At 40.8% G+C, this 15,266-nt stretch overlaps 2 protein-coding genes across 2 annotated transcripts in view; both read left to right on the plus strand.

Annotated features, from left to right (window-relative positions):
• The first annotated feature begins 1,271 nt into the window (after positions 1-1,271).
• Positions 1,272-15,266, plus strand: part of LOC145782440 (uncharacterized) — a 37,250-nt gene continuing 23,255 nt past the window's right edge. Inside the window, exons 1-2 of the mRNA XM_082594228.1 lie at positions 1,272-1,455; positions 9,656-9,811. Of these exons, the coding sequence (XP_082450354.1) occupies positions 1,345-1,455; positions 9,656-9,811 (267 nt within the window). The 5' untranslated portion in view covers positions 1,272-1,344. The remainder of the gene's footprint in view (positions 1,456-9,655; positions 9,812-15,266) is intronic.
• LOC145781872 (uncharacterized) lies at positions 12,198-12,809 on the plus strand. The gene has a single exon (XM_082593552.1). The coding sequence runs from the start codon at positions 12,198-12,200 to the stop codon at positions 12,807-12,809; it is 612 nt and encodes a 203-aa protein (XP_082449678.1).

Here is a 15,266-nt window from a genome sequence, read left to right on the forward strand (position 1 = left end):
TTGAGCGAATTTTATCAATGAAACAGCAACAAATATCACTCAGAAGTGACAAACAAAATAATTGACATTTAATTTCTTTTGGTAATTTTTGTGTAAAATATCGGTTTAGCGTTTAATTGAGCTATAAAAGCAATTTAATTTAGCAATATATACCTGAAACATTCAATCAGATTTTTTTTGGGGGTACAAAGAATGTTCTGACCTGACAAAGGGGTACGAACAGCAAAAAATGTTGGGAACCCCTGATCTAGCTGGTGGGAAAATTTTGAACAATAGAATATGAAATATTTCAGAGGATGTGGTGAGAAATGCCTTATATCTCTGAATTTATAACTTTTATTCGCTCAAAATTTCTGCTCAATAGAGGTGAATAAAAGCTAGGAAAAGTCAAGAAATCTCGTAGCCTCAGTGGTTTTAGAAATACAACTGTTGATCCGTGTCCGGGCCGCGAAATTCTTTTTCCCACGACATTTCTGTCTCATTGATTCTAGTCACTCTAAAAGTAAGATTTTCCGAAAGTGTTTTGAGAGATTGGTTGATTCAGACTGCGAAATAACTATTTGCCAATGAAATTCTGCAATGATAATAAAATATAAGCTTTCTCTTACCCTACTGTTTTTGAAAAGCTCTTGTGCACCGCAAAAATTAATTTAAAGAAAAAAAAAAGTTTGACTTCGACACGCGTCGAACCCTCGTTCTTACGATCACTAGGCAGAGGATGAAACCACTGAACCAACCGTGCGGGCCAGGAAACTTCTGAAAAAATTTCGCGTCCGGGCCAGGATAGACACAGACTCAAACGGTGCAGCAAATGAAATGACCTTCTATTGTCTAAGATAGCTGGCTTTTCAATCGAGCAATTCCGTCGAATAAAATTAAGACATATGTAGCAGACACGCACCTTCGCAAGTTGCTAAACAAATCTGTGGCTAAATGGACGTGAAGACAAAGACTCAAACTAGTCAGATCAGATTAAAGATGGAAGATTAAATAGGAAAACGTCATAATCGGTCAACAACTAATAATACCTTGACTGAAACTCAATCTAAGAACTACTCGTGATGTCAGCTTGTTATGTCTGTTTTTTTATGACAACTACACTAACAATCCAGGAATGTAGCAACGGGGGAGGGGGGGGGGCTTGAGCGGACATTCGTCCCTTCCTCACAAAAAGTATTTTGCTGCTCCTAAGTATTACAACGTTTCAACATCATTATAAATCATGTTGAATGACGTTTCTCCCCAAACAATTGCATTTTTCCTCCTAAAGTTTTCTTTCTAGTTACGTCACTGTGACAATTTCACCTTATCCAGTGTTAGGAGTATTCTATCAGATTAAGTTAAATGGCGGAAAGCGATGAAGCACGCAAAAAACGGTGGGCGGCCGCAGCTGCAAAGTCCTATATGACCCCCAGCATGACACATGCTCTCAATATGTCCAAGCAGCAAAGTGTGGTAAGCTGTATAAACTTTCTTAAAATATACTGCTATTTCACGAATTGCAATGTTCGTCTTCATATCAAAGCTATTTAAAAGTAAGACTGAGCATTCCAACTCGTACAAAGGAGATTGAAACAATATTTACCTTACTAATATTTCATGAACAGGTTTAACACATTAGAGTTTGACCGTCAACTCGCCTAAAAGTGATCCTTATCACCCATATAAAATACCTAAGATTAGAAGTATAAGCCATGTTACTCAATGCAAAAAATAGTTTATCAGCCTCTTTTTTAATCATAAATCGATTTCGCTATCAGCATCTTCAGTATGCTGGGCAGCATTTGAAAAGAACAAAAAGATTCTAACATCCAATGGACTCCCAATCAAACTGAAAGCAAAAATCTTCAACACCTACGTTTTACCAGTCGTGCTGTACGGTCTAGAATGCGTAAATTGGACATCATCAACAATGAAAAAAATCACTACCTTCCAAAATCACATCATGAGAAGCATGACCAACAAAAGGTTACTTGGTCACACGAAAATAGAAGATCTTCTAACTATGACAAAACTACATCCAATTGCAGCAATAATAAAATCAAAAGTTTTAAAACTGTTCGGCCACACTAAAAGATCACAATTCGGAATCAGCAAAGTTTGCACAGAAGGCAAAGTAGAAGGAAAAAGAAAACGTGGCAGACAACCAAAACGATGGCAAGACAACATTCAATCATGGACCGGACTCAACTTGACGACACTGGGTGAGTTGGCTCAAAATCGCCACTCTTGAAAACAAATAAGCCATGTTGATGCGCAATCTGCCGCAGGCGGAGATAACGACTGATGATGATCTTCACATTCTTCAGTATGATCATGCCAAGAGCATTAACGATTAGAAGGCTACAACAGTTCACCGAGCAGTGGAACTGTATGGTGACTTTGTGAAGATGTCCTGAATGAAATTGATTATTGGGTTCGTACAAAATTAGATAATTAACAAAAAAAATTTTATTCAGTTGAAACAAAACATCAGCAAGCAAAAACTTTAATATTAGCTAAGAAATTTGCAACCATAGTGTTCTCGTTCCGACCAAAAGTTGATGAATGCTAATGGTGGACACAAATCAAGTTTTTCAACATGAGATGGAAAACAAGTGGCTTTTCCTGCCTCATTCTGTAAATAACATCTGCACGAAAGCAGATGCGAAACGAAACTTACCAACAAAGAGCCTCCACCCGGACGGCACAGCAGCAGGGGGCAATGGACAAGTTCAGAATCCTCACTATCCATTGAAGGCTACAAGACAAGCAAGATCAAAGTTGTGGAGCAGCTTGCCCATTAAAACTGGGCACTCGTCATCCTCCTCCTCCAAAAAAAAAAAAAAAAAAAAACGCTGCACTTCTGCAGATAGGCTACCAATCGTAGACAGGCTACACTCTAGCCAGGTTTATCTTAGCAAGAAGCACAGCATTGTCACGTTTGAGCATAAGAGCCTGAAGTAGACCTTTGTAGATCAATCTCCAACCGATGCGGAGATTGAGTGGGTGTACGTATGTATCATTTCAGATTACAACATTGTCAATACCTATAAGCCCCCACTCTTGCAAATGTTGCAATTAGCCTTTCCCTTCCCCTGATTTGGCTTTTGCGAGTATCGACAGTTCTCTTCCAGGCAGAAGTGTGGAAAAGTTTCCTCCCTCTCAGCATCGGCCGCCCCTCATTATTGCCCCGATACTCGTGGCACCTGTCCCAAGCGCAGCGGTAAAGCAATGGAACTTCAGAAAACCACCGGACTGCAAAGTCATCATCACATGAAGTGAGCAACGTAGGCGAGGCATACCAGGATTTCTGCAGCTCTATAATACCTATGACAAAGCCACAATACCACGTGGTTATTGAACCAGTTGTATACCGTTCTGAAACCCCGAATGTGAGGCTCTCTATCGCTCTTACCTGAATGCCACACCTGATACTGTCACTTAGCGTCACTTAGCGTCACTTAGCGTCACTTAGCGTCACCGCAGACAAGTTACTTGAGAGGTTGGATGCAAAGAAACTTCAGCGTTGGAACAAAGCCATCCAAACCATCGACTTTTTACACTTACGCGCAAAGCATGGAGCATCATCAACAACCTCACTCAGCGTACAGCTGGTACAGCACACTCTCCTCACAAGTGTACCGTTGCTGCAGATGTCATCGTTTATGGCCTCCAGGTTAGCGCAGAGAGGAGTTTATAAGATGAAGCATCGCAAGGCAACTCGCCTTGTTAAAACGAAAGTGTCTTCTCTGCAACGAGAAAACATCACAAGACCAAAAGATCTCTTGAAACTTCACTCCTGAGCAGGCAGGCTACTGCCTACCTGCAATATACGAAGCCTAATATTTATGAAAAATGACGAAGCATGTCAGGAGGCACCGAGCGTCTTCTCTCTGCGAAGCGAGGAAACAAATCGCACAGCGGCCGGACGAAGCAACTGTACGAAACGCCGTCAACAGCGACGCGAAAGAAAAGCGTCATGACAGCTGGATGGAAGTAGCCTACTGACTAATTGGGGGAAGGAAAAAGAAACGAACAAACGTTTTAATTGAACCAGACCAGGACTACAGCGCCAGGAGACACATCAGGGGAGAGCGACGGGGCTGAAAGAACCCAGCCTCAAGACAACTTGCAAATGCAAGGACTGAAGTAGCATGAAAGCTGGACGAAGTGGCTACATGGGGAACAGTTCAACAGGGAAGGAAGCGGCAGACACGTAAATGCGAGTGACAAGTAACATGAAGCCTAATATCTATAATATGTCAGTGATGACCATAGCTTCTCGATAACGTTAATGAAACAGGCAGCTAACCACTACATAGGAAATTAGCACTAAGTGTGACACGCTGATAAGACGAGACGCCAGCAAGTAGCCATGATTCAGCATGTAAGCCCTACCTTAAGAACAAACAAGCCCCTAATAACAGTGACTTTAGTCAATAAACTACAGAACATGCCGTAACGATCTACACCTGAGGATGACCTCAGTGGTCAGACTAAGATATAACAAGATACTACGTGAAGGAAAAATAACCCCCACTGCCCCAAAAGGACGACTTCTAAACAAAGAAGTAACTGACGAAAAACTACTATGATTAAATGCGTGGATGGATGCTGTTTCACGTCTTGCCTAGGATCAGGGCTGGCTATGCCGGTAACAAAGTGGAAGGTGAACGGCTTAAGCGAAGGTCTAAACGCCTGGAAGAATTAATGCAGTTTCATGTGAATATAATGCAAGATGGGATAAATGACCTACCTAATTAGTATAAGTGGATAGATGCGGTTTTACGTCTTGCCCAGGACGATGAACCAAGCAGATGGTGTGCAGCAAAGCCAGGGGTGTCAAGGCACTACAGTCAGGCGTCCGGAGAGAAGCATCTAGACAGAAATGAAGCACTCTATCATCGCCGCCCTCATGATGCCTCGGTCGCGAGCCACGGGTGAGGCGACAACCAAGAACGGCAACAACGAGAAACGTAAGTAGGCTTAAGGCCACTGCAGTAACATCAAAGTAATATTCAAACATTACTAACAGCACTTAACTTGGGTCCAATGAAACAGACCGGCGGTCACTTCGATTCGAACAGGATGCTGCAGTGGTGACATTCGTCGTCGTCGTGAAGGCAGTCGGGTGAAGAGTAGCCTACTATAATCCACAGTAAAGTAATCCAAAGTAATCCAGCAAATCACGTCGGGGTCACCAAAAGGACAAAGGCTGACTGCTCTCGAGAAGCCTTAGGCTACAGTATAGTGAGGAAACATCGTGAATCTGGAAAGATAGAAGTATAACCCTAGAACAGCAAGAGGAAAGGCTTAAACATCCTGATTGCATCGCATATTTTCCAAGAGGGACAGAAACAACATCAACGAACTTGCAAGAGTTCATTGGACTATCTTGAAAAAAAATTACTTGACAAACAAAGTTAGTAGTAAGTAGTAACACTTGTCGCCGGAGACTTTATTGCCAAAGTAGGTGGTAAAAAAATTGATGCCCAACTTGGGTTCGGTGAGCGTTTGTGTTGCATTTCAAAATCTTTGTTTACGATGGACAACTGTTCATCACACAATTTAGTGGATTCAACAGTTATTTGAACAGCCAACTACTGTACATTAAATCGCTGGTGAAAGTTTGTCTGTGCTCAACTAAAAACATAAGCATAAGCAAAGAGCCAAAAACAATGTAAGATGCTGCAGTTTGAATGTTCATGCGAAAAGTTTTTTCCAACTGTGACATTCTTCTTCTTCTTTCGTTTGAGACTAGATCAAATTTCAGGGCAGCTGGTGGAGAGCCAGGTAAGTGTAGCTTCGTCCAGCATTGCTATACCATGCGTTCCATTTGGTGCCTTGTAGATGGGACATTCGAGAACGACATGGTTAGCAGTGCACTCACATCAGGGCGTCTCTGGGGTGGTAAAAGGATAAACCCTCGGCCCCAGAGAACGAAGAAAGAAGCCAGAAGTCCCAACATCCTACAGCTTAACGTTGAAGGCCTTACGACTGCTAAAATCGATGTCGTACAAAGAGTAGCTCAACAACAAAAAGCCCTTATCATCATCCTCCAGGAAACCCATTGCCACAGCGCAGACAGGCTAGTGATCCCAAATTACTCACTAACTGGGTCAAACCTAAGCAGGACACACGGCTTAGCCACATTTGTCCACGAGAAGCTGAACTGGAGACTAGTTGAACAATCCCCTTCAGACTCAGAGATTGAATGGCTAAGTGTGGACATCAACGGCTACAAAATCGTAAACATCTACAAGCCACCTCTCTCGCCTCGCAAGCCACCTCCCATCATTCACTCCGACGGCCATCCCAGTGTACCCCACGCCTGCCTTTGTGCTGGCAATTTTAATTGCCAGCACGTCGACTGGGGATACCGCATCACCAGTCCTTCTGGTGCATGTCTGGCTAACTGGGCATCAAACAACAACTATGCCCCACTGTACAGTGTACATGAGTGTACAACCCCAAAGACGAAGCCAGTTTTACATCCGGGCGATGGGGCACTGGAACAAACCCAGACATGGCCTTTGCTAACATTGGCAACGACAATCAGCTTCCGGACAGACGTGTGCTACAGAAGTTCCCTCGGTTCCAACACCGACCTTCTCTCATTACCGCAATACCGCTCAAGACACCAATTCCGAGTGAACCAGTCAAGCGGTGGAACTTCCGTAAAGCCGACTGGAATCGCTTTAGCCGCCTTACCAACAAGTTCACAAATGAGTTCCCTCCACCTAACTGTCACAAAGTGGACGAGGCCTACCAGAACTTTTGCAACACCATCTTAACATGTGCCAAACAAGCCATCCCTCGCAGTCGTAGAAGTAATTACACTCCGTGCTGGGATGCAGAGTGCGAGCGCCTCTACCAATCTTTTGTTAGCTCTTCAGATGGTCAAACAACACCCTCAGCCACCAAGGCTCTTCTGGAAAGACTCGATGCAAAAAGAAAAGAACGCTGGACAGAGACCATCCAATCTATCGATCTCTCGCACTTAAGCCGTACAGCGTGGAGCACACTCAATAACCTGACGGGACGATCAAGACAATCACCCCGACAATGTCCCATTCGTGCTAATAAGATTGCATCACAGGTAATAAAAAATGGGATATATAAGCCGTGTGACCGTACCTCCGATCGGTTTGTTACCAAAGAAGTGACAAAGCTTTGGAAGATCAACACACCCGACCAGGAGAGCATTTCTAGCTCTTTCTCACGGAGCGAGTTCAATGCTGCCTTCAAGCACCTAAAACCTGGTAAGGCCCCTGGTCTAAATAGGATATGTCCAGAGCTTATCATGCACGCTGGTTATGTTCTAAAGTCCTGGTTATGCGATTTCCTGTCGTCCTGCCTGCGCCGCCTCAAAATTCCTAAAGTATGGAGAAGATCTCTGGTCGTCGCGATCCCTAAGCCAAACAAACCACTAGATGATGCAAAGAGCTATCGCCCAATCTCCTTGCTCTGCATCTCTTTCAAGATCCTTGAGAGACTGATCTACGCCCGTGTCGAACCAATAATCGACTCACTGCTTCCCAAAGAACAAGCTGGTTTCCGACACCGGAGATCAATTGTAGACCAAGTCACACTACTAACTTAGGATATTGAGGAGTTTCTTGGCAAAAAAGAAAGCGGGGACTGTTTTTATTGACCTAACAGCAGCCTATGACACTGTTTGGCACCGTGGCCTAGTCTACAAGCTACTCCGCCTACTCCCTGACAGGCACATGGTCAAAATGATCATGGAACACACCCACAACAGGAGTTTTACCCTTACCACCGGAAGCGGAAAACCAAGTAGACTGCGGCGACTCAAAAACGGTGTCCCACAGGGTTCAGTCTTGGCTCCCCTCCTTTTTAACGTCTATATGCACGACCTACCATCAACAACATCTGACAAATATGCATATGCTGATGACTTGGCCATCTTGTACTCTGCGAAAGACTGGCAATCATTACAAACGACGTTGAGCCAAGACATGACGACCATATCTCGATACCTTCATCAATGGAAGTTGAATCTCAGCGAAAGTAAAACTGTGACGGCAGCCTTCCATCTCAACAACAGGGAGGCAAAACGTGACCTGAAAGTGACCGTTAACGGCAAAATTCTGCCACCCTGCCCAGAACCAACATACCTTGGGGTTACACTTGACAGGTCACTCACATACCGTCACCATTTACAGTCACTACGCAAAAAGCTGACATCTCGCGTCGCCCTGCTGAGACGTCTGGCAAGCCCAACTTGGGGTGCAGGTGCTGACACCTTGCGCACTGCAACCCTGGCTCTGGTTCACTACACTGCTGAATACTTCGCCCTGCCTGGTACCGCAGTGCCCACACCCGCTTCATCGACAGCCCAATCAACGACGCATTGCGAACTGTGACTGGATGCCTGCGCCCAACTCCAACAGAGTATTTACCAATCCTTGTAGGCATCCAACCTGCTGAGCTCCGCCGAAAGGGAGCCATCATACACCTGGCTCGCCGGGCGGGGGATCCTAACCACTTGCTTCAAGCAAAACTCAACGTCCAACTGTGACGTTGTTATTCATACAATGAAGTCAATGTGAATTGCTATAAGATAAAAGATATTAAAGAAACTCATTCTCTCATAAAAACCTTTTCATTTTGGCCTAGATATAGCCCAAGAGAGTACGGCAGTGAGCTCTATCGTTGATAATTCTACATATCGTACAACAGCTTTAAAAGAAGGGCGTTCAAATTGTCTGAAAAGTTAGATCTTCTTCGGACAGATGGATATGTGATGGTAAATGGAGGTGTTAATGTTACCTTCATTCTCCCATGGCCACCTGAAGATGCGGCCTGATTTGTCACATTTTGCAGATTTTGATTACAGCTAGGCTACTGCTTGTGTTTGTGTGACATTCTCTAAGAATTGTTTACTTTTTGCTGTCTCCTAATGATATAAAAGCTTTTTGTTGCCTTGGGGAAACAGTAGAAAATGAGAAAAAATAAGTTGAAAAACGCTGAATCAGACTGTTACTGAAAAATTGAAAAAGTCTGACTAAAATCTTCAAAATCAAATTTTCTTTGTTTTTCAACATCTGAGGATGTTAAAACCTATTGTGTCATCTGGGGAAAACAGTACAGAAAGCGTAAAAATATAATTTTTAGAAAAATTTAATTAAACATTTACAAAAAGTTAGCAAAATCTGGAAATTTCTGCAAAATGTGACAAATCAGGCCGTATCTTTAGGAAGCCATGATTCTCCCTATAAAAATATGGAAGACAATACAAACTTAATAACTTTATTCGTTAACGAAATGGAGTAGCCCATTAGTTTATTGAAGAATTGTTACTTATCTAATGAATTATATTATTATCGTAAAAATAAGGAAACTATCACCTTACATCAGCAGGACAGCAGTAACTTTTTGAAAAAACATCATTTTTTTCTATATTCCCTTTTTCAATGATCAAAATTCGATTTTCATCTATGAAGTCGTTTTATCACAATTATGTGTGGTCACAACTAGATTATCACATTTCATTTCAAGTTTTTTTCTTACAAAGTGTTTCCCATTTACAGTGATACAGTAAATATTTGGTGCGCCAAAGAGTAGTGATCAAAACAATCAACTATGCAAATTTTCAATAAGTCAAAGATGGCTTACAAAATTACCAAAGAAGCTTTTGCCATTTCAGAACAAGTATAAAGAACAGTTTGATAAATCCAAAGGAAAAGGGTTTACTGCAGTTGTGTCCACTCCCCAAATTGAACATGCCAAGAAGCAAAGCACTCTTGTCAGTCAGAACAAGTACAAGAGCGATTTTGAAAAGAACAAAGCAAAGTTTACATCGGTAAGTGCAAGGTAGAGTATAATAGCATTAAATCAAACTTCATTGACATTTAGGTTCTATGCTGTCATCATCATCATCATTGTCAGCCATTGTTGTCAGCCACTGCAGGATGAAGGCCTTCCCCATATCTTTATAATTTTGTCTGTCTTTGCACGTTTGTGTCCAGTGTTTGTCGAATTGGTAGAGTTCGTCTCGCCATCTTGTTTTCTGTTTCCCTCTTTTGCGTTTATTGTCAAGCGATATCCAGTCAGTAGCTCTTCTTGTCCATCTGTTGTCAGTTGTTCGCATGATATGTCCTGCCCAATTCCACTTTAAACTTTTTATTGTTTGAATGATATCTTTGATTTGTGTTTGTTGTCGTATCCATTTGGCTGGTTTTCTGTCTTTCCATATATCTATGCAGTATTGCAGTATCTAATTGCTAATCTTATAAAAAATTGTTATAAAAATTATAATCTTTGATTGAGCGAATTCTCACGTTCTCGCGGCAAGAAAGCATCTCCTTCTCAACTGTACAGTGAACAAGCTCTACTTGCCTGTTAGTTTTCAGTAATTATTCAATTTGTTTTGAAGATTTCTTCAGCTGTAATATCAGACGGTTTTTATTATGTTTGAAAATCTGGCGTTAACTTTTGCATGATTTATTAAGCAAATATAATGTTAAACGAAACGTGCTCTTGAGGTGTACCGCTCAATTGCACGCAATCGGATATTAAACAACTTTACCTGATGTTTACATGTTCACAATCTCGTAAGCACCTGAGATCGGGTTTAAAAACATCTTTGAACTCGTCACATAAGAGGGAGCATGCTTTCTCCAGACTCTTAACAGGCTTGTTGCATGACTTTGCTCTGTAAAGTAGAATACTTAGACAGAAGAAACTTATCGATAGAAATTCCTAAATTGCATCACGACCTAGCAAGTTTAGTCCTTTGATTTCCGTGACTACAAAGGGAGCATCATCAGACTTCCTTGGAAAGACAAGTTACCTGGGCTGTGAAACACGCACTAGATGCTTGCTAGCGGACTGCGACACTGGTGCTTGTAGTTGAGATGAGCTTACTTGTTCTTGATGACGTCGTTCTTGGCAACATTGTTCTTGGATGGCAATTTGCTGTTGCCAAACTTCGACCAGTTTCTCCATGCCTGTAAAATCCTGCCGGCGATGCCAGTGAAGTCTGTTGTATTTTTACTAGACTGGCGAGTAATCATATTTGTAGGATGTTGCAAACAGAAACTCCATGCGAGTATTCGAATGAGATTTGTACCCTGTGGACAAAAATGATACGTTTAACTAACGAAAGACCAGAACAGTAACATCTGTCTTTTCTTCTCTTTACTTGGTTTAGGAGGATGGTTTTCTTGATACTTGTTGGCAGGGCCAAGTCGAAGTGGGAGTAGTTTTGCCTTTGCTTTTATCTAGCAAAACTGGTAGTGGATTTCTCAGTTTCATTCGATCTTTATGGTGAAGTCGAGTAGTGAGATGGCGTTGTCTGCTGTAGGTAGTTCCATTTTGAAGGTGATAGCTGGGTGTGCTTGATTAAGGGCGGTTTGTATGGCTAAGGCATGGACTTCTAAATAGTAGAATCTGGACAGGAAACCGACTTTACGCAGTGTACAACAGTTGGCTAAAGAGAAGTATCGCATTATGGACATAGCAATAGTGGCTATCCAATTTGCGCGCATCTTTTGTTAGTTTAAGTTGTAAGCAAAACTAATAACTGTATTATACGAAGTATGCTTGTATGGTACTATATTTGTACAAATTACACTGGTCAACAAAAAGAGAAACACAATTTTTGGCAGGACATCTAAGAGTGTTTTCTGGGGTTTTCAAGGTCGCTTATTACGAATATGACATTGGTTTTGCCAGATTGACTCTACTTTAGAAGATACATATACCCATAGATTAGCCCAAATTAGTGTATTTACCCCCTAAACATCTCACCAAGAAGACGTAAATCTTATCAACTTTGTTTGATATAACATAATAATTAGTAACTAACGCTAATTTAAAAATTACTGTGAAGTCCTACATTCCGTCCCACATTTTGCTCCTCTACCAATTGGACATTCTACCAAGATGAAAGAGGAGTATGATGCCATCAAACTTGTCCTTGAAAAGCTTGACTACAATACCCATAAGTGGCTCATCTGTGTTGACATAAAAATGGTCAATTTTCTAATTGGTCAACAAAGTGTATATACCAATAGTATCCTTGCTTCCTGTGTTTGTGGTACAGCAGGGCGGGAACCCAGCACTGGGGCAAGAAAAACTGGCCAGAACGCACTAGTCTTCAAGTTGGAACAGCCAATGCAATCAATGAACTTTTTGTTCCCAGGGATAGAATTGTATTTCCTCCTCTGCACATCAAATTAGGGTTAATGAAGCAGTTCGTCAAAGCATTAAACAAGGAGGGGAATTGCTTCAAGTACATTTCCAGTCAATTTCCAGGACTCTGCGATGAAAAGCTTAAAGCTGGTGTCTTTGATGGACCTCAGATTCGAACGTTGATGAAAGATTCGGATTTCACCAGTCACATGACCAGCAATGAACTCACTGCATGGAACTCCTTCAAGGATGTAGTGCAATACTTCTTGGGGAATCACAAAGCACCTAATTACAGAGAATTAGTTCGGAAGATGTTAGCTGCATTTGGAAAACGTGGAGCTAACATGAGCATTAAAGTTCACTTCCTGTTCAGCCACCTTGATAGATTTCCTGACAATCTTGGTGATTACAGTGAGGAGAAGGGGGAAAGGTTCCACCAAGACATCAAGACAATGGAAGAAAGATATCAGGGCAGATGGAATGAGCACATGATGGCAGACTATTGCTGGAACCAGTTGAGAAATTGTCCAAAAGCTTCTCACAAGCGAAAATCTTACAAGAGACGAACATTTTGTCGTCGCAAATTAGTAGTTTTAATCTTATTGTATTTCATATCAATGTTTTCAATTTACAATGAAAAAGATAATGTGGTTCCTTTTATCTAAATTTTATGATACAATGTTGATTGACTGATTTAATGCAACATTTTTTAGTGTTTTATGTACTTACACTACTGTATATGATTGTGTATTTTGTGTATATGACATCGGTAACATAAAGTTTTGAAGTATGACAAATCTAATATCCCTAAAAATTTCGTGATGTTGCTGTATTTAAACTTAAAACTGTTATTATTGTTCACAATTGACCATTAAATTGCATTTCTGAAACATCTAATATTGTTAAACTTTTATTCTTGATCTAGCGCATAAAGCTCAAATATGGGATTTTGGTCAAAATAACCTTATGCGATATCTCTAAAACTAAAGCCAATTCGGGAAAAATAAGGCCATATTCGGAATCAGCGCCCTTCAAAACCCCCAAAAACACTCTAACTTTGTCTGCCAAAAAATTTGTGTTGACCAGTGTTATTAATAGAATAAAACATACAAAAGATTAAGTTTGAGTCTCAACTGGGTCATTAAAGACTACAAAAAATTTCAAACTTGCTGTTTAATCAATTTGTTATCAAGACAACAGGAAATTAGCAAACACAAAGTTTTGTTGCATTAATACTGCAAAGTTAAAGAGGTAAACCAGCAAGTGCTGATGCTATTAATACGAATATACTGAAGAAAACTAGTGACGATACTTTACTCACAAAGTAGATGTGCGAAAGATATTGCTATCTACACAAAAAATATTTGCGTTACATGCATTGAATGTAACCATTAAGTGCTGATGTTACAATCTAGTACAGTAGTTGTTTATGTTGCAGTCATAATATCTAGATTATATGTCATAACTCATAACTATAATCAAACAGGTTACAACCATGATTGTAATATTGCCCTTACTGGTGACTATCACAGCACCTACAGTATAGTTAAGCCCGACAATTTACAAGCAATACAGAAAAAAGTAATAACTGTGGCAAGAGCGACAATTTACAAGCAAACAGAAAATGTAATAACTGTGGCAATACGCTTTACACAATAAAAAAACATATTTGCTGCGACCATGGCTACGTCAAAAAAATGCCAGTCACAGCTCGCAAACACAGCATTAATAAGATGCGTTTTTGCAACTGTAGCGTCTTTGCATTTTTCGCATTTAGTGCTCCTTACCAGCGAGCAGCGACCTGCAGCAGTAGCCAGTGACGCCTATGTGACGCCTATGTGACGCCTATATGACGCCTATGTTGTTTTCTGTTGGCAAGATATTGAACTGCAGATCGCCACAAAGCAACTCAGCCTTTGATTCCGCTTCATGATCTGCACTGTTTGTTGCTTGAACGGCTTGTTCAATGGGAGTATTTTATCAATGATAGCGTTCTTAGTTTTCGATCGCTTTCCAGCAACTGACGCATCGAAATATAGTAGTTAGCACCACTAAGTTGTCTGATATGTCCTAATCGACCCTCAATAGTGTCAAACTGAATTTTACCCAGCAGCACATACTTGAAACCACAAAAGTTGATGAGGTACTTGGCCAGACCAGTGATGGCATGACACGTTTGACGAACGGCCAAGGAAGTTTCTCTTGTTAATCCAGGTAACTGCAAAAATGAATAATTAATTGTAATGGTTTTATGATCAATGTCATACATGTTTCTAAGCAAGTATGCTAGTTCATGAGCTCATCAAAAATGTAGAAAAAAAAATAAGAATTGAGAATCCTAATTTTGTGCTACTCTTTACAAAATATACAAACGTGGTTTAAAAATACATCAAATTAGTAATTTATGTGATTTTTAACAATTAAGGTCGGAAATAAAACAAAATCACTAAGCCGTCTCATAGAAAAAACTTTCATTCAATTTTGCAGAGAAACCTAATAAACTATGAAGACATTTTAAACTTACGTTTGAGTTTTCCCAAACAGATATGTAGTTTCCGAATTGCAAAAGAAATTCTAGCTTCAAATCTTCAGGAGATTTGATTGTATCTAAAACAATGTCGCGCTTGTGTTTGCCAGTAGTCGGTGAAGAAATATTCAAGATAGACCAAAACTTTGAAAATAGCTCCAACACAGCAGCAGCTTCAGAAAATCCATAATGTCTTCAAGCACATACAGTTGACTCGTACAAAAGGGATAGAGCCAGTTTTACATTAACTTTTTCGATCGTACGTGGATGAAGCACAGTCTCTGACAATTTGTGGGCAATTCGTAAAGGTTTGTGGCACTCATTGTTGTAAACAGTAACAACGTCCAAAAAGGTTGCTGTGAGGGCTTCTGGAACAAATGGAGGTAAGGCAGGTAACTTAAAAACCTTTCTTGTCAACAAATTGTTGTAGACATTTTTGATGATATGGTTGGGGTCAAATATCAGAAAAATTTATCCTCCAGTGAAGGGATCCGTGATTGATTTCTTCCATATTCCATCGCAAAGAAGATCTTTGTAAAACTTCCTGTTGGTGGCAGCGTTGTCTACTGATATGCCAGTAACATTAAATCTAACT

Source organism: Aplidium turbinatum, chromosome 13 (genome assembly GCF_918807975.1).
Source record: "Aplidium turbinatum chromosome 13, kaAplTurb1.1, whole genome shotgun sequence".
Taxonomy (NCBI): Eukaryota; Metazoa; Chordata; class Ascidiacea; order Aplousobranchia; family Polyclinidae; genus Aplidium; species Aplidium turbinatum.